Source organism: Pagrus pagrus (genome assembly GCF_965226575.1).
Source record: "Pagrus pagrus genome assembly, chromosome: 14".
NCBI lineage: Eukaryota > Metazoa > Chordata > Actinopteri > Spariformes > Sparidae > Pagrus > Pagrus pagrus.
The window spans coordinates 15486610-15510467 of record NC_140198.1 but is presented as its reverse complement, the minus strand read 5'-3'; the positions used below and the strand labels follow the sequence as shown (position 1 = coordinate 15510467).

At 41.9% G+C, this 23858-nt stretch overlaps 1 protein-coding gene and 1 long non-coding RNA gene across 8 annotated transcripts in view; one reads left to right on the top strand and one right to left on the bottom strand.

Moving 5' to 3' along the window:
- LOC311269888 (unconventional myosin-XVIIIa-like) overlaps positions 1-23858 on the top strand; it is a 74655-nt gene that overhangs the window by 49570 nt on the left and 1227 nt on the right. For all 7 annotated transcript variants that reach the window (XM_084374397.1, XM_084374394.1, XM_084374393.1 and 4 more), the window contains 17 exons: positions 214-328; positions 1560-1687; positions 2132-2286; positions 2877-3000; positions 3142-3342; positions 3517-3627; positions 5149-5253; positions 5431-5577; positions 5770-5883; positions 7194-7310; positions 7827-7910; positions 11324-11461; positions 13180-13365; positions 13463-13602; positions 14238-14282; positions 19940-20062; positions 21022-22411. In XM_084374397.1, coding sequence (XP_084230523.1) covers positions 214-328; positions 1560-1687; positions 2132-2286; positions 2877-3000; positions 3142-3342; positions 3517-3627; positions 5149-5253; positions 5431-5577; positions 5770-5883; positions 7194-7310; positions 7827-7910; positions 11324-11461; positions 13180-13365; positions 13463-13602; positions 14238-14282; positions 19940-20062; positions 21022-22396 — 3408 coding nt within the window. In that variant the 3' untranslated portion in view covers positions 22397-22411. The remainder of the gene's footprint in view (positions 1-213; positions 329-1559; positions 1688-2131; positions 2287-2876; positions 3001-3141; positions 3343-3516; positions 3628-5148; positions 5254-5430; positions 5578-5769; positions 5884-7193; positions 7311-7826; positions 7911-11323; positions 11462-13179; positions 13366-13462; positions 13603-14237; positions 14283-19939; positions 20063-21021; positions 22412-23858) is intronic.
- Positions 11407-23858, bottom strand: part of LOC311269891 — a 45420-nt gene continuing 32968 nt past the window's right edge. The window contains exons 2-4 of the long non-coding RNA XR_014624167.1: positions 14176-14230; positions 13164-13243; positions 11407-11483 (exon numbers count right to left, since the gene is read on the bottom strand). This is a non-coding gene — a long non-coding RNA (uncharacterized lncRNA). The remainder of the gene's footprint in view (positions 11484-13163; positions 13244-14175; positions 14231-23858) is intronic.

Below are 23858 nucleotides of genomic sequence, written 5' to 3'. Positions count from 1 at the left end.
GTTACATCACTGGAGGACATTTATCAGATTAAGTGCAGCTTCCTCTGGAGCCACAAAAGGCTGTGTACTACTTTTTCCACATATGCAGTAGTATTAGAGCTGTAAACACGCTTTTGTGTAAAATTGGTGGATTTACCCTTACTTAAGAAAATGTACTTACATTCCATCAGTGCTGACAAGCTCTTTTTCGGATTTGTGTGAATCTGCGTACAGGCTAAGAATGATGCCATGAAGAAACAGCTGGAGTCGCAGGAGATGGAGGTGATGGAAGCTCGGCTCATGAAAACGTCGGAGCTCAACGGGGATTTGGACGACGACGATGATGCTGGTTAGTTGAGCTAGTTGTCACTAAGTGTTGACACCACACAGACTGTGATCCAACCATGAATTCAATTCTAAGCCCAAAATCTGAGGAACTTTGAGGATATGCCTTTCCTCTCTCTTTGGAATCACAGTCTTGGCCATCACTGTTTTTAAACATTTGTTTTCAATTCCCTAATTAATTGTACTATGTGACATGTGGCTGCAGCATGCGTTCGCCTGCCTAATGGGCATGTCAGCTCAGGTCAGGGGCATAATTTACTGAACCGCTCATACCAGCATTATGTGCACAGTTTGAAAAATCTCTCTCAGACTAATTGTGGCTGCGGGAATTAGTGGCTTTGTTCGACTGCTTCAGCGGGAGACATGGCAGTGAGACTCGGTCCCATCTTGCATTATGCTATTAAGTATATTTTCCAAGTTTGGGATTTACCGCTAGGGGATTAAGATGTTCCCTCCCAGGCATACAACTAATGCCTGTTGCTGATTGGTCTCCACCTGCTGGGTAAGAGAGCTCCCGCTGAGAGCATATTGTCCGCAAGACTTCTTTTTTTTTTTTCTTCGCTGCTTTCCTACACCCCCTTCAACCCACCTCAGCAGACAAGCCATTACACAGCATATCAGAATTCTTAGATGAATGAGAAAATAATCGTTGGGATCAGAGCCGGTGGCCCTGCAAGTTGTCATTATGCTATATATATGCTAATGAGCAGCACTGATGGAGGAGCCGGTGTTGCTGTGTGAAGGAGAAATGGACAGCCTCTAAAATGATAAGGCTTGGAAATGAACCTGAACCTGAATGTCTGCCTGGCCGCTGTTATAGTTCTGATAGCCTCTGACAGCTCCAGAATTAGGCTCGGCTAAGAACTGTGGAAAGTGCCACTTAGACATGTCCTTCTCTAACTACTATTGTGGCGTGCTCTGAATCCCTACCTCAGGTTTATCCAAGATTAGAGCTGAAATGCAAAAGCCTCCTTTCTAGCTTCCTGTCCAATCTTTTGACCTTAGAAGGTCGGGATTTGATTAAAAGAGTTTTTATTTCCTGAAAGATTCTATTATTTTCAGCCCTTGAATGTGATAACCATCACAGGCAGTACAGTGCACTCCATAATCCACAGCATCCATCATTTCTGAGCTTTTGAGCCTTTCCGTCTGTATACACTGCCAGGCCTGCATTAGACGCAGGAGACAGCCAAATGTCACACAGACATTTTCTGAATTGTACACTTTTCCTCCAGGAGGCGAGTGGCGGATAAAGTACAACCGAGCCATTCGTGAAATGGACTTCACCAAAAAGAAACTGCAGCAGGAGTTTGATGACAAGCTGGAGACGGAGCAGCAGGCCAAAAGACATCTGGAGAGAAGGGCAAGACACTTTTCTAGGATATTGAATCATTAAGGGTGCAACGTGTATGAACTTTAGTTTAAAACATTCAAAGAGAATGTGAGGAAATGAAGGTGCTGACGTGGTATCAAAGACGTCTTTGTACTATGTTGCAGAGGTATCAATTGGAGTTAGCAGGCTAACCAGCAAGCCACAATCCACTTTGTACCTCAAAGGGTGACACAGTCAGTTAAGACGACCACTAGATGCCCGGTTATCCGAACTTACTAGCTAACAGCAGTTATAGTAAGTGGCAGTTAGCAGTATGAATTCGAAAAGGTGGCCATTTCTTACATATTGCACCTTTAAATCAAGTTGTTTGGTTGCCACACTTTTGTGGCCAGTTAGTTCTACAAATCTAATGATATGCATTGAACTGTCATAAAAGAATAATAGAAAATGTGTGTGTTTGTTTGTGCGCTGCAGCTGGCTGATCTGCAGACAGATAATGAGGATGTGCAGCGCTCTGTGCAGCAGCTGAAGAAGAAGTGCCAGAAAATGACGGCGGAGCTGCAGGACACCAAGCTTCACCTGGAGGGACTGCAGAGCCGCAACCACGATCTGGAGAAGAAACAGAGGAAGTCAGTTCCAGTTTTCTCCTGTCTGTCTGTCCTTTCCTACAGAGAACAAATTGCTCCCCTCTCTTCGGAAAGGCCACTCTGACCCACTCGGCAGAACACTAACGTTTTCTTTAATTTGAATAGTGACTGAAATGTTCTGTAATCTGTGGAATTGCATTAGCCGAGAAAATGACTCAGACTTTAAGCACTTGAGAAGCTATCGCTGTGGCAGAATGTGATCTCTCCCTTGTGGCTAATTGAAGATGCTCTGTGGGTGAAATTATTTTCAGCCGCGCTTCAGAGAGAAAAACAGGGAATTACAGCGGGCTGACAGCATGAAACACTTAGCTGTTAAGTTCACTAACCATAAGTGTTTCTGCCCTAGACAACTGAAGAAAACATTTTGCACATTATTACAACTCCATTGTAAATTGATGGCTAATGGAAGGGGAGAAAAGGGGAGGCTGAAATAGAGATAGGCTTCGAGGATAGCCACATAGGTGTAACCTTCTTTCAAATTGGCACAAAGTGGCACTCAACTGTCCTTCTTCTATGTTCAACCAACATTTTGCTGAGCTGTGTATCTGTGTGTGTATGTGTGTGTGTTCCAGATTCGACCTGGAGCAGAACCAGGCTCAGGCTGAGGTACAAAGAGAAAGGAGCCAGAGGGAGAAGCTGGCTCGGGACAAAGACTTAATTACCGGCGAGATTTTCAATCTCCGCCAGCAGATTCAGGTAAGCTACTTTAAAGTACGTACTACAGATGTGCTCTGATGTCCTCTCTCAGGGACCACATGTCTGGTCTCCCTGCTCTCTGTTTGACATAACTGGGCTGGGTCCAGATGTGCGGCTTGACTGTCTCTCTTCCGCCCACAGGACAAGGACAGCGAATTGTGCAGCGTGAATGTGAAGGTGCAGCAGCTGGAGGCAGAGCTACTTGATCTGTCCTCCCAGGAGTCTAAGGACGAAGCGTCGCTTGCCAAGGTCAAGAAGCAGCTTCGCGACCTGGAGGCCAAGGTGAAAGACCAGGAGGAGGAGCTGGACGAACAGGCGGGAAACATCCAGATGCTAGAGCAGGTAAACTGTAATTGTGCAAACTGAAAGAAAACTTGATCTACCATAATGTCCTTCAAAGGTACCATCATATTATGTACGTCATTTCATTAGAGTCTGTCTCTCAATTTTGACAGGTATTGTTTGTGCCTTTTTTTAATGCGCTGTTATATTTGTGTGTCGTCACCATGTACTCAGGCTAAGCTGCGGCTTGAGATGGAGATGGAGAGCCGCCGGCAGACCCACTCTAAAGAGATTGAGAGCAAGGATGAAGAGGTAGACGAGATCAGGCGGTCCTGCAGTAAGAAGGTAGGCGCTGCTCATATTCACTCTTATATCTGTGCAAAGTTGATCGGACCTGGTATTAAGATCCGTCCTCAGTGACCTGATTACAAGTGGACAGCTCTAAGCCCGTCATTAACATGTGTCTCGACATGCGGACAAACACAAAGTTTTTACACTGAGGAAGAAAGAACTTCCTGTATAACGTTTGCCGAATTATAAAGAAGGCCCAAATAGTGAAACATTTGTTGTAGACAGCGTTTCACAAATTGTATAAAGTTTCTCCTAACTCAACAACTCACAAAATCAAGAGATATTTAAAGGGTGTCTGGGGACTTTCTCTTTGGGCGTCAAAGAAGTTGCCTATATTGGTTACCATTTACTGTATTTGTAAAATTTGACATGTTTAACATCAATGAAAGGTTGTCATTCATAAATTTAGCGAAAATGATGTAATAAGTTGAAATTGTGTGTTTCAACAAGTGTAAGATGCATCTTAGACCCAGAAGCCGACAGCAAAGTGACACTTCACAAGAATGGAAAACAATTTAACGGAAAATATTTAATGCCGAATTTACACTTTGCAGTAGCTGTTTTTGCAAAGTGTTTCTTAGTTTCTCTTCTCACTCAAAAACTCTCAAAATAGCACAATTAATAAGGGAGTCTGGGGATATTTTTTTTAGTTTCAGTCAGCATGTTTACAAACATCTGCTGCTAACACTGGCAGGTTAAGAGAGCCCAGACAAGCAGTTTGTCTGATTTCCATGTGGTTCGGTGAAATATAGAGTGTAATCCATTCTGTCTACTATTGTGGCTTCTTCTCCTTGTGTCCTCAATGCGTCTTGGGGGCGTTCACACCTGTATCTAGAGCTGTCCACTTACGATCGGATCAATCAGAACGCATGGTGACACCAGGTCTGAACCGCCTCTGTCTTTAACTTAAAACAGTTGCTTAGGCCTGGTCAAGGAAGAACTGAGGAGAAACAGCATTCGTATTCACAATGTGTGTTAAAGTTCATTGTACTTAGAGATTCATGCATAGCTAGTTCATTTATTTAGTTCTTGAATTTCTTATTTCAAGTTCATGTTAGATTTGAGTGTGTCCCATGTGGTATACAAATATGCTGTATTCATTAGAAGAAAGTATAAATAAAAACCCCTGCAGAGGCTGCTTATCGCATTATCATGTATGAGGAACAACAAGCACAAAATATTCCTAAAAATCTTACATTCATCCAAAACCTGAAACTACATGCATATTGATCACAAAATGGATACAAATTAAAATACTGTATATATCATAATATTATATATTAATTGTATTTGTACCTTAATAATAGATGAAGAAAGTGGAATTTGCTAGAATCATATATTTCGTTTTGAAAAGCTGTGTGGAGGCCAGCAGATCTGCTCAGGGGAGATTCGTGTGTCTTTGATGTGTGAGAGCAGCCATGTCGAACAGGATGGTCCACGGTGTGTTATGTCTGACTTTGTTTATCGCCCATCATCTGCTTGTGCATCCTGACACGCTGCTCGTGTGTCCTGCAGCTCAAACAGATGGAGGTGCAGCTGGAGGAGGAGTATGAAGACAAGCAGAAAGTGTTGCGTGAGAGAAGAGAGCTGGAGTCCAAACTGCTCAACACCCAGGACCAGGTACTTTCCATCACTCTGCCTCCGGTTTCTGTCAGCGCAGTTAAGTGTGTGCGATTTAGTGTGTGGCACTTCTTTTGATTGGAAAGAAACTGCTTTCGAGTCTCGAGAGCCGCTGCGACTTTCTGAAGGAGGATGGAAAAACAGAGCAGTGTGTAACGGTAGTGCTTTGCCGTTCAGGTGAGCCAGAGGGATGTGGAGACAGAGAAGAGGCTGAAGAAAGACCTGAGGAGAACCAAAGTCCTTCTGGCTGATGCACAGATTATGCTGGACCACCTGAAGAGTAACGCCCCCAGCAAGAGGGAGATCGCCCAGCTCAAAAATCAAGTATGCCACTCTGCTGAACGCTTCACTGCGTCTCAGGAGATGTTGCTTTGAAACTACGTTCAAATAACACACAACGCACAGGTTGATTAATCCTCATTCCTCTGCATGGAGGATAGATCCTTCATCTTGTCCCACTAACGTTTGTCCCTCACCTCCTCTCTGGTACCTTCTCCGTCCTCCTGTTTCTCACAGCTGGAGGAGTCAGAGTTCACCTGTGCTGCGGCAGTGAAGGCCCGAAAGTGCATGGAGATTGAAATAGAGGACTTGCACATCCAAATGGAGGACATGAGCAAAAACAAGATCTCGGTGAGTTTTTAAATCTTTCAGCGATGTGGCCTGAGTGCACAACATGTCATTTCACAACGCAGGGTTGCACGATGAAATGTCATTTGTTGCCACTTCACCCCACACACACATGTATAAAAATATCTAAAGTTGCTACAAGGAACTTTCATTTCTGTCAATTCTAGCAGCCCGTGTTGAGGCCTCAGTCTTCATTTTTGGGGTGAACTTACCCTTTAAGAGAAGCCTTCAGAAATAGCCATTCCTCGTGCTGATGGTCTTGTTTGCTTATGTAGCTCATATAGAGGTATCAGGATTAAATTCAGACTGGTTTCATAACCAGTTAAAAACTCTTCGTAGCACATTTAAAATGAAAATAGAATCAAAATAATAAAAAAGCAGAACTTCACTAATTGTGTTTCAATTATTCACTTGAATACCAATCAGTTCTGCGTATGTTTCTAACACGTGCTTTTGTTCATAATCGATCATTAATATGTGATCACACATTTAGATATTAGTCCAATATTTCTAAACCTTTTTTAATCTCTGTGGAGAAGCTGATTTTTATATTATAAAAGATGAATTGTTTGAGGAAATGTTTCTACAGCCTTCTTTTCATGCACAAATTAAACCGAAAAACAACAAACAACAAACAGTGTTTAATTAATGGAGGGCTTTTGCCGATCAAATTTGCACTCTTTAAAGTGCAGCAGGGCTCTAGAATTAATATGCGCACATCATCAAGCCTTGGTGGGACATTAAAATAATAAATGCCCTTTGGCATATATCTGATTCCAACATTTTGCTCTAATGGATAAATAAGCTTTGTCGAATGTTTTTTTTTCTCCCTCCATCTGCTCATTAATGGCTGTCTCAGGAGAGTACTGTCTGCATTTCACACTCGTAGACTGAGGATGTTTGTGTCTCTGGGGATGACACACAGAGTGTTGCATGCCTTTGCTTTGCTTGTTAATTGCTGCATTTATGGCAAGGGAAGGTCTTGTAAATGTCTCAGATTAGAGAATGCATATTGAGGGCCCCCGAGTCTCCCCCCACTGAACACAGAGAATGAACTCTAAATAGGACATCACCAGTATGCTGCACTGGCTGCACTCTTCTCCCGCCTAAATGAGCCAATTGATTATCTCCAATTGGTCTCATCCTCCAGCCAGAACCTCCGTCCAGATTGTGTTTCATTGCCATTAGATGAGATTCCAGGACTGCCACGGCCCCGGCCAGCTAATGACCATTTATCATATTCAATAGCTCATGAATAATTCCTGTCATTCTCTTCTAAAGTGTGTGTATTTCCTGTTCTCTCAATGCTTCAGTTGGAGGAGCAGGTCAGCCGTCTGCAGAGGGAGAAGAATGACCTGCAGTCTCGTATGGAGGAGGATCAGGAGGACATGAATGAGCTGATGAAGAAACACAAAGCTGCAGTTGCCCAGGTAACTCAACCTGCCTGACGCTTCGGTGGGCAGTTCGAAAAAACCTCGAGAACACTGAGAACACGAGAATCCCTTTGTTCTCACACTTACTCCTCTATGCAGCAATAGCAGTGAAACTGACTGTGACAGAGATAAAAAAAACAATAATGCAATTCCTCTGATTGTTTGTGTTTATTTCATGATATTTAGTTGTGGGATGCCATTTTTAACACTGGCATTAACATTTTGTCATTTTCTGCATATTCAAGTCGAGTGGCTTTGAGGTTTGGAGGACATGTTCCCCTCTAAACACAGTGTGTGCTCTGCAATCAGGGAGATGCAATCTGTTCAGCTGCAGATCACATGACAAATTATCTGGCATGGACGTATCATGTTTATTTAGAGTGGTCATGTACTGATATTTGACACATACCTTGACGCTCACATATCCTCTGTCTTACATATATATATTTATATATACACAGCTAATTCTCCAACTAAATTGTGTGTGTGTTTGTGTGTGTGTGTCTGCACTAGTCTGCCAGGGACTTGAGCCAGATCAGTGACCTGCAGGCCCAGCTGGAAGAAGCCACAAAGGAGAAGCAGGAGATCCAGGAAAAGGTACAAGGAAGTGTTCAAAAGCACCACAGCTGCCTGCCAGCAACCTGCCCGCTGCCTCAACACTCCTCTCTGATTAGACTGCAGCTTGTCGCAGAGTTTCTGTGATTATAGTGACCAAAAAAACAGAAAAAAAAGCTTCATTTCCGTGGAAGCGTTCTCCTCAAAATTGCAACGCAATTTGCATTTAAATAGTAGGAATCAGCGAAGATTTAGAGTCAAGGGGAGAAATTGTTCTTTCGTCTCTCAGCGCTCGTATTTAAAGGAAGGGTCATGTACATAAAGTCAATGAGTTGTTTCTGAGTTTTCATCAATTAGATTGAATTATTCATTCTGCTCCTTTCAGCAGTTATCTTTCAACATGATGCAGCAGCTTCTATCTCAGGGATTTATTGCAATTGTGGGTTTGTTTTGTCATTCCAATGCCAATGCATCATTTCATTTTGAAATATCAGAAAACTCAGTGAAATGAGAAGGTGGTAATAGAAGACAAGTATGAAAATCGTGTGAAATGATAGGGCTTGTGATAAAATGTGGTAATTAGACATAATAGTCACTGCGCGCTGGCCATTTTGTGCGTGATTCACATGATTATTGCAATCAATTGAAAAACCATGAAGGTTTTTTACATTTTACTCTCACACATGAAAAATGTCCTCATGACTGATGCTCACAGCAGAGTCTTATTGAAAATGTCATTTTTTTTTGTATTTGATAACTCAAGCTCAAACACACATGCCCACTATACTACCATGTAGAGTAAGTTAGATGTTATCACCACTTAGAATATTTGCTGCATATATTCATAAAACCTAATACTTATACTTGGTAAATGGCCTTTTGGAGCTTTTACTAGAAGGTAGAGGTCTGACCAAAAAAAGTGATGATGAATAAGTATGAATAATTTTCTTGATTAATATCAATGTTTCTGATAATGTAGATTTTGTACTTGAGCTTAGCTTAGCTCTGGCATGAGTTATGACTGTAGCTATGTGCTTTAATGTGTATTAACAGTCACAAACAAGGTGAGAATTAATTGTGTTTATGTGCGCAAAAAAGAACCAATTTTAGCATGTGGGTCGGTTTGTGCAGGCTTACCAATCCATGCATGCCCTCTAACTTTGTTGTGAGGAAGAACAAGCAGACTGCATTAACTAGCTAGAGTCATGAAAAACCATTATCAAGGAAAATTTGATAAAGATATGTTTTGAAGATGACTTTATCTCACAGCTCTACTAATTACTCTGAATTATGTGTTATAGTTTGCATAAAGTTGAAGACCCAAATGCAGACACAACAGCAGGCAGGGTAAGAAATAAAAGCAAGTTTTAATAATGTAAGCTGAAGTCCAAAAATCAAAATGCAGGCAAAGAAAAGGGCAGGCAGCAACACTGACAAAAATAGACTGGGGCGAATCCAAAAAACTCGAGAGAAATACAAAACTAAATCAAGCACCAACCAGGATGAAACTCGGGGAACATGGGCAGGACTGCAAAAAAAAAAAAAAAAAAAAAAAAAACACAGGAAAAAAGGCAAGAAAAGTACAAAGACAGGAAGGTGAAAGTCACAACAAGGAACAAAAGGATGAATTCTACAAAATAAAAGTAAAACCTGTTGGCCTATAGCCATAGGTTTATTTCTATCCTAGATAGTGCCATGAATATATCAGCTGGCCGGTCCACCAATTGGTCCAGACACTTTAAGTATTAGATTGATTGCCATGAAATGTTGTACAAATATTCATTGTCCCCAGAGGATGAATCCTTTTACCTTCGCGATCACCTGAGTTTCCCTTTCGCATGAGGTTTACATTTGAGGTTCTGAGTGGAGTTTTTCCAATAACCACTGGTTGGATTGACATTACATGCGCATTCATATTCCCCTCAGAATGAACTGTAACATGAGGTTCATCTACAGTAGCACCATCATCAGATCATAACTTTCATTTGATCAATACTTTTATTCAATTCCCTCAGCTGTACATTGTGCTAAGCAGTGCTAATTTGCAAGGGTTAGCATGCTTATAGTCAATAACTAAGATGGTTAACTTGGGAAACAGTATACTTTGCTAAACATCAACATGCTAAGATTACTATGGTGAGCTTGTTAGCATGTTGGCATTTGCACATTGTTTCCCTAACTTAAGCTCACTGACTGGCAGCTTAGTATCTGAGTGATAATGGAGCTACAGTATCCTCGTCTGATTTGGCCTATGTATGAGCTGATTGCTTTAGTTGCTGCAGACTGTGCTTGAGTTGTCAGCTAAGTGATTGAGGCATGGCGTAAATGTGGATTCACGTGGTAAAAAAAGGTTAATGCACCTGAATTATGCCTGCGTTGATAATAGTGCTTTTCTAATAATAGTGTCTTTCTGATGGAGCTGTGTTTGTTCAGAGGATAACCTCTAACATGTCATGTGTGTCGTGTATTAATGCAAGCCTATAATTTGTTGATGCATTTGTTTTCAAAATGAATCTCCCGTGGGCTGTGGGCAAGCTCAATGTAGCCGGCGTTTGTCAATCTTAAGTGTTTGTTTGCATGCACATTACGCGGAATAACTGGACTTTCTTCCAAACGTTGATATGCAGTAGACAAAACAAATAAAAGCATTTGCCTGGAACAGAATGTGTTTCAAATATAATTTCGCTAAAGGACAGAATCGAGCCCTTGCCACCCTCCAACAGCAGACCGCTTCTTATTAGATTAAGCTATACGTGTGCCAAATTTCCGGTCCACTTAATTTATGCAAGGCCCACCCATCAGAATATTTTTGGCTACACAAGAGACACACAGCAGGCTGTAAGGCATTGTTAAAACCTGCCACAGAAAGCAGCGATAGCCATCAAAAGCATCTGACCTTGAAGTGGTTATCTCATCCCCAGTAGGAGGGAAGTCTGGCTTCTTTAGTAATATCAAAGGAGAACTCCAAATCCACCTTGTCTCAGATGCAAAGTCCCTCATTAGGTGCCATGCTGCCCTTTGGGCCGGTTTTGTTGTGACGTATCTTTCTTCCTTTTATCAGTCATGAGAAAACGATTCAGATGGAACAAACGTGCTTTGCATGAAGCTCGGCTCTTTCCCAAAGCCTGTGAAATTACTGTGACTCGATGTTACTCAGCCTGAACCACAAGCTCTTCTCTTGAACATTTATGGTAGATTGGGGGGGCTTATCTAGACCTCATTACTTAGACTGGATGCACAATATTTACATACACCAAGATGGATTAAATATACACAGCGAGGGTGAAAAAGTGAACACTTATTCAGTTTTAATACATACGCATAACATCAGCACCTCCTCTTAAGTTTTACAGAGGAAGTGGAAAACGCGGAGGTCAACATAGAGGTGCGCTGCTCCTCAAGGCGTGTACGTGTGTGTTCATGCATATGTTTGTGTGTGTGTGTCCCTCCTCCAGCTCCACTCGCTGCAGAGCCAGCTAGAGTTCCAAGAACAGTCCATGGTGGAAAAGTCTCTCGTGTGCCGTCAGGAGGCAAAGATCCGCGAGCTGGAGACCAAGCTGGAGTATGAAAGGACACAGATCAAACGCTTGGAGGTGAGATAATCCTCTGTGTCTCCTAAATGGAAAAGACATGCTTTGTGAAGCGATAATTGCAAATTTGACATTTCATTTTATATTTATCAAGAGGTAGAGGTGATATGAAGGGAGGGTACGGTCTCCCTTGCACAGCTCTGTATCTTTGAGGTAAAGAAAAGCATCCAGCGGGGAATAAATGTATTTGGATTCATAATTGAGAAAATAACCATGTCCAGTACTTTTGTGATTTTACATGCTTGAAAGGTCGAGTCGGTAATTTCAACACAGGAAGTTGATGAATTACTGTATAGCATAAATGAAAAAATAACAGCGTGTGCTGCTGAACAGGACTATTGAATGCATTCAATCATCTCTGACTATGACTTGAATTTATAGCAGGCATTACTGTTTCAGGTTTGGCTGTGAACATTATAAACTCTAATCAAAGTCAATGGGCCCCATTCAAGAACCACTTGTACAAACACATTTGTTCTGAAGTGGCACATAGTAGAAGTGATTTAAAAGAATTTCTGTCATTCACATTCATTTTCTCAGAGATATGAACATAATTCCAGACCTGTCATTTGACCTGAAATCATAATGCCCAAATGAGAATGAATTTACATTTTAAGGGTAAAGTTCTCTCCCTCAGCTGCCTCAAGGTCTTTATGCAGGTCTTTGTCCGGTACGCACGAAGTGTAACATCATCTACTATTGTTATAAAATCATTCTGTCTAATATCGCTCATTTTATTAATGGACTGCTTTGCTTTGGAAAGACCTGTCTAACCTCATGTAGCCTGAACCATCTTTTCACTACACGGCTGCTTTAATTACGTGACAGCTGTAACAGTTATATTTTTTTCAGGTCATTTTAATACAACTACTGACAACGCCAAGTTTGTTACACTGATCTCTGACAGCAAGACTTGAAGCTGCACGGTGTGAAATTCTGATAACATTTCGAGAATGAAACATACCAACAAATGTGAGCAGTTCACCTTACATAGCAATTTTAGAAGCGTTAATTAAGCTAATGATGAAATCTCATGAAATTGCACCAGCAGACAGCACTTATCAGACTGAAAGGAATGATTTACGTCAACCTGTGCAGTTAAGAGAGTTTCATAGTTAAGGCTAAGAATATGTTGTTCTTGCATCAGGGCCATTGATGGATCACACTGACACTTGCAGCTTGCAACTTGTATGTTATGATACCAGACAAGGTGCATGTAAGAAAGCATTACAAAAGTAACTAAAATGATCAATTTAATTTGAAGAAATAACAGTTTTGTCATTATGATGTCTATGTATTGTGTTGCAGCGATATCTACTGAAGTTAGCATGCTAACCAGCTAGGCCTAGCCTATACCCGTCCACAGTTTCTGCGCTAGTGGGGTAAACACCAACACGGCTCACAATCTGGGCTGCTGTTTATCCTCACTACATCTGATATGTTGATTGATACTCTAGAAATGCAATAATTAGTACATTAATTAAAGATGCGATTAAAAGAAAAATGTTGCCGACTAGTTTGATAATAGATTAACAGTTTAAGTAATAAGCAAAAATGGCCAAAATTTGCTGGTTCTAGCTTCTTTAATGTAAAGATTGCTCCTGTTCTTTGTCATTTATGATAGTAAAGGAAGTTTGTGGGTTTTGGACTGTTGGCTGGACAAAGGAGGCGAATCATAATAAACATTTGAGTTCACTGATTTCACCTTGATCCTTCCGCAGAGCCTGGTGGGTCGTCTGAAGGAGAACCTCGAAAAGATGACGGAGGAGAGAAACCAGCGCATCGCTGCAGAAAACAGGGAGAAGGAGCAGAATAAGCGAATGCAGCGGCAGATAAGGGACATGAAAGAAGAAATGGGAGAGCTGTCCAAGAAAGAGGGCGAGGCGAGCCGCAAAAAGCACGAACTGGTAAGTTTCACGGCTGCTGGGAGAGTTGATACGATCTGCTGGAGTTTGCACTGGAGGAGGTAACCATGCTTCTTCTGTGCTGTGATCCATTCACCAGGAAATGGACATTGAGAGCTTAGAAGCAGCAAATCAGAGCTTACAAGTGGACCTCAAGCTGGCCTTCAAGAGGATAGGTGACCTGCAGGCTGCCATAGAGGACGAGATGGAGAGTGATGACAATGATGACTTGATCAACAGGTACAGCACACCTTTAATCTCCTACAGGAGAAGATGAAATTGCCCGCGCTTCACTGTAATGCCTGCTTGGTACATCAGGGGATACCGTACCAAGACACTGCAAGAAACCCGGCAAATGAGAACCCCTGTTTTTTTCGTAGCCTGTCAATCACAACTTGTACCTTTTGATTCTGAGTCTTCCACGTTCCCCCAGAGTAAATCTTTTGTACTCTGCGAGTCATACTAAACTTTGTTCTCCAAATACCTCTCACTTGGTTTAATTCGACTCCCGCCTTCTGATCTTTTGTCTCGGTGCAGCTTGCCCTGTTTGGTCACTCCTTCGCTCTTTGCGGAGGGGTTGAGGGTTATGCTAGCTCTGAGCCCACTGAGGTAAACACGGCCTGAAATAATACAGACCTCTAAAAAGGATGACATTACACACACAGCAGCTCCGCGTGAGAGGGAGACCAGCGTGAGTTGCTTTACCGAGTCGCTGCTTTACAATGGATAGTTGTTTTATGTGTGAGTGTTAAACTATTTATTTACTGTTATCTCGTGTTGTCCTCTTTTCACACTGTTGCTTGTGTATCTCACCTCCTCTGTTTCTCTTTTTTTCCTTGTTCCCCTTTCGGTGCGTTCCACTCTCCAACTGGCAGTTTGCAAGACATGGTGACAAAATATCAGAAAAGAAAGAACAAAACGTGAGAATGGAAAAACGCATGCTTTGTTTTCGTCATTATGGTTGTTTTTTTTGAGTTTCGTGTATGTTTTTTTCTCGCCCATTTCAAGCGTAGGAGAGAATCATGCAGTATTCCTTATCCCTTCAGCCAGTGTTGTTCCAAATAACACTGAGAGGAGAAGTCATTTTAAATCGAATGTAAAGCTGCGTCTGTGCTATGCATCTCTGATTAAAGCTTAAAGGACGGCCCCGGTGTTTAATTTAGTTTCATTTCATTTTGTACCAAGTGTCTGCAGGTGTCTGTACACAGTCGGCCTCGTCTGAGGTTTCAGGGCTTGTTTTCAGAGCAACAACAAGCTATTTGAAATACTTGGTGACACCCAGGATACTTTGCAGAACGTTAGAGAAACTTTGAATGGTGAATAGACTCTAAATGACACCAGTGTTCTCCTTTAAGCCAGTCTTGCTGCTCATACTTTCCCAAAATATGACTCAAAAGTAGCAAAGTGTTTATGATACAGACCTGCGGTGATACTGCATCATTGTCTCCGTGAATGTTTTTCTATCAGACACCATTTTTTTCCTAAATTTGCAGCATCATTAGACACCTTCATCATGCATTTGTTTGGATCGAGGGGTTAAAGCTGTTCTACACTCAACTCCGCTGATTTTTACCCATCGTCTGTTCCCCTGTGGCTCCTCCAAAGCACATGCAAGCAGTCTCTGTCTCGCTGAGTTTGTATGGGGAATGTACTGCTGATTATTTTCATTTAATGATAGCTCTATGTGCAATCAAAAATAATTTACAATATTAGTTTGAAAGGCAGTTTATCAGATTACATGCAGCTTCCTCTAGAGCTGAACGAGCTGTACTTATTTTTTCACACATGCAGTAGTACTCCCCAAGACTTGTAAACACACTTTAATGTGTAAAACTGGTGGAGTTAGGCTTAAATGAAGATGACTAGATATTATTTACCAATTTTCATCTTTTCCTCTCAGTATTGCCTCCATATTTAAGTCCTTTTCTGTTCTATTTCGGCTAACATATGTTAAAAAATAGGAAAATATGGAGTACGATTATTTGACTTACTCCTACAGTTGTATTAATGACAGTACAGCCTGAAAACAAACTGAGCTACATTCTAGATATATGGTAGTTTGGACTATAGTAAATGATTTAGCACAATAAATAAAATGTATAAATAATATAATAAGTTATCTCATGTTCTATGCTTTTCCAAAGTATGTTCCCTTTACACAAACTAGGCAAGGTGGCACTAACTCACATGTGATCTGGAAAGTCTTAAACACGACTGTGTGAGTGATGCATGGACAGCGAGCGGACCGTGCACTAATCAAATGTTTTTTTGACCTGCTGTCGTTTTTCCACGCATGCAAGTACTCCGCTCCACTTTACATACAAATGTTCACCTTGTCTGGCTTTTAAAATGTGTAGTCATTGCTTGTGAATGTTAAATACTTTCTTTTGACTGACTCAAGTGAATCCCATTTTCTTGCAGTCTTTATGCAGTGAAAGGAGTTTTTGTGGCATGTTCAATAATTTAAACCTTCACCAGAGCGTATGAAAGAAACGTGGTCCTCAGTTTGCAGCCGATCCATAATTTTCCCGCTTTAACCTCTGATTGCTTCTTCAAAGAGACATGGCGTCACGCTCTTCATCACGTTGCCTTTTTGTTATCCATTTCTCATCAAACCGGTCGCGTGTAGCAGTGCTCCGCTTTTCTCTTTGTGCAACTCAAGGAAAGGAGCAATGATTTTCCCATGTTTACTTAATTGCATTTTCCCTCCTTCGACATCATTGCATTAGCGGCACCGATGAACAGTAATGGATGAGGTGATTTTTCTTCTAATTATGAAGTGGATTTTCCAGATGATTTACATTACTATTCAATATTCTGTACTCAGTGCTACAAAACAGAGGTTACAATAGCTGAGTTCTTATTATTGTAGGAGGAGATAATAAGGTTAAATGACTGGTTTTCAAGCTGGACTTCCCTGCAGACTGCAGCAGGCCTTATTTAAGTATAGGGGTTGCATATAATACAAGACTGCATTGCAAAGTATGTAAATGCTGGTAATGGAATATAAATATGAATATTTATTCCAGTATTAAGACGGGAACTTTGACAATTTTCAACCAGCTTTGTATAACTACAATGTGGGAGTAAATGCAAATGAACAATTTTAACTTCTCTCTGTTTTTGCCTGCACTCGGTTGTTTTAGGTTTTTGAGTTAAAGGGAATACTACAGCCCTTTTTCTGTTTTCTATGCGCATGTAGCATCAATTAAAACAATTTGTGTGACATGGTGATGTAGATCGTGTCAAGAAGTCGCAGAATTAAAGGCTGGACTACTGACGTACAACACACTGAACGAAAGGAAAAAAACAAAAATGCACAACAGGTCTCTTTTAAATCAATTTATTTAAGGTTGTAATAAAAAAAAACTCTGATTCGAATACTAATAATAGTAAAAACAATGGTATTAAAAATGCTGAGTAATGGATCCGACAATCGTCACGGTCGATAAGCTGTCGACCCACAATATACAGTGTTTACATTCATGTTAATATAAGTAAAGTTTACTTTTACTTGTACTTCTGATACTTTTAATACATTTAATATCAGGTACTTGATGACTCATGTACTATTAGTGCGGGTGAATTTCACTTTTACCAAAGTAATATTTTTACATGATATCTTTAATATGGCTTTTTCGTACATTTTACATCACTGGTAAATGCCTCCATCTACCCCCATCCATTTCACCTCTAGTGAAAGGTGCCAATCAGAGCGTGTAGTGTGCACTGTTTTTTGTATAAAACTGGATGGCCTGTGTCATTTTTTTGTCATTACAAATTAGCGGATACCATCAAAATATGGTGTTGGTACCACACGTGCTAAACTGATAGAACCAAGCCATACGAGATTTGATGCTGACCGTAAGTATTTGTGACATAGATTTACAACCAGCGCAGGCCGATTGTCAGAAGCTATTAATGTTCACTTCTAAATTCTTGGGGCTTGTTTGTATCTGCGAGCCTCAGGACTGGTTAGCTAGTACTGTGGGGCCAAGGACAAATCGTTTGTGACACCATTTGCACAGCACTCTATTGCAAGCCACCTTCTATTTCAAATGTGTGTGTGTGTGTTGTGTGTCTTTGTGTGTGTGTTAGAGAGAGAGGGAAGAGGGGGATGATTTTGCTGTGGGCTGGTTTCAGTATTTTGTTGTGTAATGTATCATGTGAAAGAGTCAAAGTATCACAGAGATGACAAATGGGCAGCGCGCGTAATCAACTTTCGAGTATTAATGAACCTGCTATCTTTTTTCGTCGGGCTTTTATCAGTTGTATTTAGCATGCAGTAGAGAAGAGAGGTAGTTGAAAATAAAGGGATGACACATAATAGCTGAACTTGGACACACAATTTTTGCTTGCAGCCTCATGAAGCACCTCTCAAAGTCTGAAACGAACCGGTTTTCCTGTGAAAAAATAATATAATCAGGCCATTTAGTCTTTCTGAGATCATCATTACCGTCCCCCCAGAAAGCCTGGTATTAAGGTCGATGATGAGAAAGTTAAATATGTTAATGCTCTTGGAAAAGCTTGAAAGCCTGGATACCATTCAGTCCAAGAATCCGAGGCTTCTCTTTTTCTGCGTTCACTCCTTCACAATACTCAAACACCACCAGCACCGCCGGCACCTTTCTTGTGTGAAAAACTGGCTTTTAGGCAGACCACCAAACAAAAAAAGAAGGGAGCAGAGAGGACACTTTGTTCTCTGAGAAAACATGACTGAATGTGTGACACAAAGCTTGATGACAAAGAGCTCGTACACTGTTTGCTGGCACACCTACATAGATGGATACGTGTTATGTGGACAAATGACAGAGCTCAGCAGCCTGCCTGTCATCTCGCACTTCTTTGAATATAGTCTTTGCTCCTTAAGAGCATTTTTTGCAACGTGTTCCAAGGCTCAGATAGATAAGCTTGTCCAAGATTCAGGATCTGTTACCTGCGTCGCTGTTTCTCATTTGTAGTGATAGTCAGCTGTCTGTAGACACCGGATGAAATATGTCCACGGCGCAGTGATAAACACAGCAAATATTCTAGATTGATGGGTAGGTGAGGCTATGAATAATAGTTGAGATGAAACTCAAAGGCCGTTGTACATCAAGAGGAATGGCAAATTACAGCTCCTCTACAACAACCCCGTCACCATCGCCACTGCTACGGTGTGTTTAATATACAGTACGTCACCCTGCTCTGAAACAAAAACTCTATGATAGAAAATATGATTTGTCTGAACTGTCTCTGTGAAATGTGCAAATTCATTTTCACACCTCACGTAGCCAAGGAGGACTGTCTATCTCGCACTGAAAGTTGGACTCAACGTGTCCTCAAATGATATCAGGGATTTGGTGTTTTGTTCCTGGAACATCATAATTAATTTTGCTTCAGGACTGTCATGGCAACTGGGCAACATTTTTGTGATGTCACAGCTTTGCAACTCAAGGAACAAGAAAAAGACGGACATCACACACACATGAGAGGAGTCATCTTTTCAAATACATGGTTAATGCTGTGACGTTGTCTGTTTTGAAACTGTTTCGAACCACCTTTTCCTAAACCTAATCAAACTGCTGGAGAAAACTAAAAAAAGTAGCGCATTAGAACGCATACCTCTGCCTGAATATGAAGTGATCACTATACCAATAGATTCCTGGTCCTGAAACTACATTAATTATGATGAACACAGCAATATCGGACACACAGTCTTCAAACGAGTGGAGGATTTCTCAAATAAAGCATTCCCAACCACATTCAACCATGACTGCAGGTCAGACTTAGAGGCTGTGTCACTCTATTCTCCTCTCCCTCACCGTTTCCTGTCACATTAACCTTGGACAGGGGGATGAATAATGCAGAAAATTCTCTGTGGATTTAAAATGAATGAGAATTGACCTTATTTAGATGGGATCCACTGAGCTTTTTCATCTGGATCCACAGGTCTCTGTATATTGATTGTTATGTCAGGCGTAGGGCCACAGTGCTGTCTCATGGCTCCACTCCAATAACAATCACCAGGCAGCAGGTGACATGCCACACAGATGCTAGCAGCCCTGAACCAGCCAAACAAGTTAATTATGCCTCCAGCAGCTTCATCTACATGCTGCCTACATAATGCATCGCCTTCACTCATCCATGTCTGCTGCACATTCTGTCGAGAGGCATCTTGACTTTGTTGATATGATTGATTTACACATGCTTACCTGGAGCCTGTCTGTATTAACTTGCATCGTACTGACCCATTTCATTATAAGATAATGAGTGCATCTGTGTAATTACTAACAAAAGCTTCTCGTATGTGAAAACTAACCATAATTTTGTCTGTGATGTTACACTGTTTAAAATATTCACATGACAAGTTGTCATTTAGTCAAATTTCTTGCTTGCAATTCTCTGTGTAAGTATCAAGAAGCTGAGTGAGGATTTGGGAGAATTTTAAAAAGAATTGTATTAGAAACGAGAGCAAGTATCTCACTTGATTGCACTGAAGATGTAGAAATGGCCTGTGAAAATAAAGATTTTAGCTGAGTGGTGCTGGAGTCCCAGGTGCTTCTCATCCACTCTAGCTGCCTTTTTGTCTTCACAGTGGGGATGAGACAGAAACTGATTCGGAGGTGGAGGACCGTGTGGATGGAGTTAAGTCCTGGCTCTCGAAGAACAAAGGCTCCAGCAAGACCCTGTCGGATGAGGGAAGCCTGAAGAGCACCAGGTTAGTGCTCACATCCTTTCCCATTGTGACAGATAACCATGTACATCCCTGTGGTAAGGTAGAGATAAAACTACCCACAATCCCAGCCTTGAAAAGGCCCGGGATTACCTGGGGCAGATTGTAGCAGAAGGATGGGTATTTCATGTGATTAGGTGTCATCTCTCTCTCCCTGTAATCTGTCTAATGACAGAAGGCGGAATGGGGAAGCGGCTGCTGTCAAATTTATTGAAGTGGCCCATGGCCAGTTGGCACGCCTGCTAAATGACGCCTCTGCCACAGTTAGATAGATCTTCTCACTGGTTGATTGCCTCACTTTCTACAGTGTGTACTGTACGTAATGGCAATAGCCAGAGGTATTGTATATGTTCCATGACTCACGACTGGTCCCAAGGACAAAATGAAAATGACTGATTTATTCTGTAGCTGTCTGACATGAGAGAGATGAGTCAAGGTACCAAACTCTAGAGTCTCAGTTACCTCATCAGGTGAGGATTAAAGATTAAATATGTAACATTTGTGCATTATAATGTCCTGAAAACAACAACAACAGTCAAATCAATGAATAATTTTATTCAAGGTAACAGTGCGATTCTATTGTCACCTGTTGTTATAACATCCGGGGAAACATCAGATGATACATCAGAGAGTGAAGGAAGGAACGTGACTAAATGTAAAATGAATAGAACTAAGAAATGACCTTATCTGTGAACAGTTCTGTCTGAGTAATGTAAGATTTGTATCTGCGATGGTGGTTGTTTTAACACTGAAAACAGCAAAACAACCCCCATGATTCAATGCTACCTTTGTCTTTTGTTGTGCTCAGATTGAGAGACCTCTAGCAGCAGAAATTACATACTATGCGTTTAATATACTCCTTTAAGTTCCCAGTGTTTCTGATTTTTTTCTTTTTTTGTTCTGTTGGTCGTCTCTGGTGTTGATTTTATTACGTGACCTTCTAGAAATGCAGCAAATGCAGATGTCAAGGAGGTGAAAGAAGGTAAGGAGAAGTCGAGTGACGGCAGTAAAGATGGGAAAGAGGTTGAGCAGGCCAGATCAGTGTCTGTCATGAGCACCCTCAGCTACAGGAAGCGCTCCAACCTGAAAGACTCGATCGGGGGAAAAGGGGATGAGAGCTCCCTGTTTAGTACCCTCAAAGAACAGCCCGACACACCAGACCACACCACCATCCGCAAAGCCAAGTCCAAGTCTGCAGAGACCCAAGAAGACTATGACGACAAAGGCTCTGTCATCTCCCAGGCCTATTCTGAAGCCACCAGTAGAGCCAGGAAGGGTTTGGAGTCCCGCTGGACCTCCCGCAGCAGTCCTGAGTTTGACAGGGACTCCATGGTGTCCTCTGTGGCCCCCAGCAGGATGTCCACCAGGCGGGGCATGTTGGACATGGATGATGACAACAAGTCGACGATCAGCAGTGTGAGCCGCTCCAGCCCCCGAGCATTGCATCGCAGCACCTCTTGGAAAGACGACAGACGCAGTAACTCGCGCCTGTCCCTTGCCCGTAGCTGTGGCCTCAGTGAATTCGGCCTCAATGTAGATGATGATGACGATGATGACGATAGAAAGAGTGTAGCTTTCAGTGAAGGGGGAACTTCAGCTTACAGTCCCCGCTCCCTCAGTCGCAGCCTATCTAACCCGGCCCAAACACGCTCCTCAGACAGCGCTCTGCCGGATTCATCCGACATTAAGACAGTCTCCCACCGCAACTACTTGGACCCTGACTTGGAGGCTGCAATCAATGAGGTGCTGAGCTTCAAACCTATTAAGTTCAAGCGCAGCAAACTGGATGAGTCCAGCGGCGAGGAAGAGGATGAGAAGAAGGGGCCAGGAAGCGAAGACAGCAGAAGGAGGGGAGAAGACGAGGGTCTTGGCACATCCAGTCTGCTTCGATCTTCATCAGGCTCTGCTCTGGACTACAGCAATCGGCCATCCAGCACCATGAGTACCAGCAGCTCCCGTAGTCGCAGAGATAAAAAAAGTAAAGTCTCTCTGTCCGACGACTCCTCCTCGGACGATCGCCGCAGCAGGAAGAGCTCAAGGGGGAAGAAGGACAAGAAGCCCAAAAAGAGATCCAAGAAGAAGCAAAGTGAGTCCGAGGATTCCTCCTCCTCGACGGAGACGTCCGAGTCCTCATCATCTGGCTCGACCATCTCCTACCGCAGCTCCAGCAGTGTTAAAAGGAGCCCAAAGCATCCATCTGACGACGATGACAGGGAGCCTGCAGGTCATGGGCCATCAAGCAAGAAGGACACCAAGAAGAAGAAGAAGAAGATGGATAACGTGGTGATGAAGTACCTCTACAGGCCTGACAGTGACTGATACCAGCAGTTAAAGGTGATGCCTGGTGTGATAATAACTCAGGAGCCTGAAATAACTGCAACTGAGATTGAGACAGTCGGAACCCTGGCTTAATCTACTAACTAAGTTTGCTGTGTGTGAATGTTTTGATTTCACGAATGACCCTTGTGAAACACGTGCGTTGACTAAGATAAGCACTAGCTACGATTTTCAGATTAATGCATGCCACCAGTGATTTTTTTCCTTTGCTCCTGCCAACATTTGTCTTCATTTAAAAGCTGACCAATTTACTGCCGTAGTTATACCTCTGGTCTGCATTACCGACACACTCCAGTCACTTCAGTTTTATTTCTAAATGGCACGGATACCTCTTATGCAGAAGTATGCTGTAATTCGTCATTGCAATCCAGTGGAGATTACTTTTCTCGTCGTTGCTTGAACGTTTATTCGTCCCATCAGAGGCAGCGCACTGAAACACTAGTCATCAGACATGCTAGTGTTGTAAAGCAGCGTCACTTCCCTGTTTCCATTCTGCAAAGATGGATCGCACGTCTCCAAATGAGAGTGTTTCTCCTAATGTTGTGTTTGATGCTGTTCTAAGTATATAGTGTTGCGAGAGGGTTTTCTGACTGCGGCTGTTCTTCAAGCACAAACAGATGTTGGCAATTAGGCAAAAACACAATTACGCCAATTTGTGCTTTAACATGTTAACCGAGAAGAGTTTAAAGAGGAGTGACATGACTGCTGATATGAGAATACTTTGCATCATAATTACAATGCTGAGATTAGCTCTAAGCTTCAAAAGCCTATCTATTTTGAAAGCAATTTTACTGACAGTTTGAGCATCTCTGCCTCCTCTGTGATTTAAAAAATTGCAAGACAGCGCGCTTGAGTTTTTCTCTGTCATTGTTTTTTTTTGTTTTTTTTCAATTGTCCTTGAACGTGTTTGCCTCACTAGTTGAAAACTAGAGAGCCAGGCTGAAAGGACTGAAGATCAGACGTACCAGTTTGATACATCATGGGGCCATGTCGATGATATAACGGTTTTCATAATAGTACTGTTTAAGTTTGGACATTAAGCACTCTGTGTTTGAAATTCCATCTCTAACACCACTATACTCACAGCTTCCACGCTTCCAGACTGTCAAGAGCACTGTTTTCTCGTGCATAGTTACAAGGCAACAACAGCTAAACTTGAAAATTAATTGAAATACTTGTTTTGAACAAAGTGTCACTTCAGCTGTACATAAACGTGCCTGTAGTTGAGTATTAGGACACTTCAGTTCTCATCCCTAGCACTCGTTTTGATGTGAAACTATAGGCACTCAGGGAACGAGGGTGATGTAAGTGCCCTAATACAGTATGTCTCAACCGCTTTTTGAAATGGCAAGTTTTGTTCCTATCACCTCTTAGAAAGCCTTATCTGTTAAAATGTTGTGAAAAATAGCTTGCACCGAGATTTGTTAAACGACATGCACTGGTG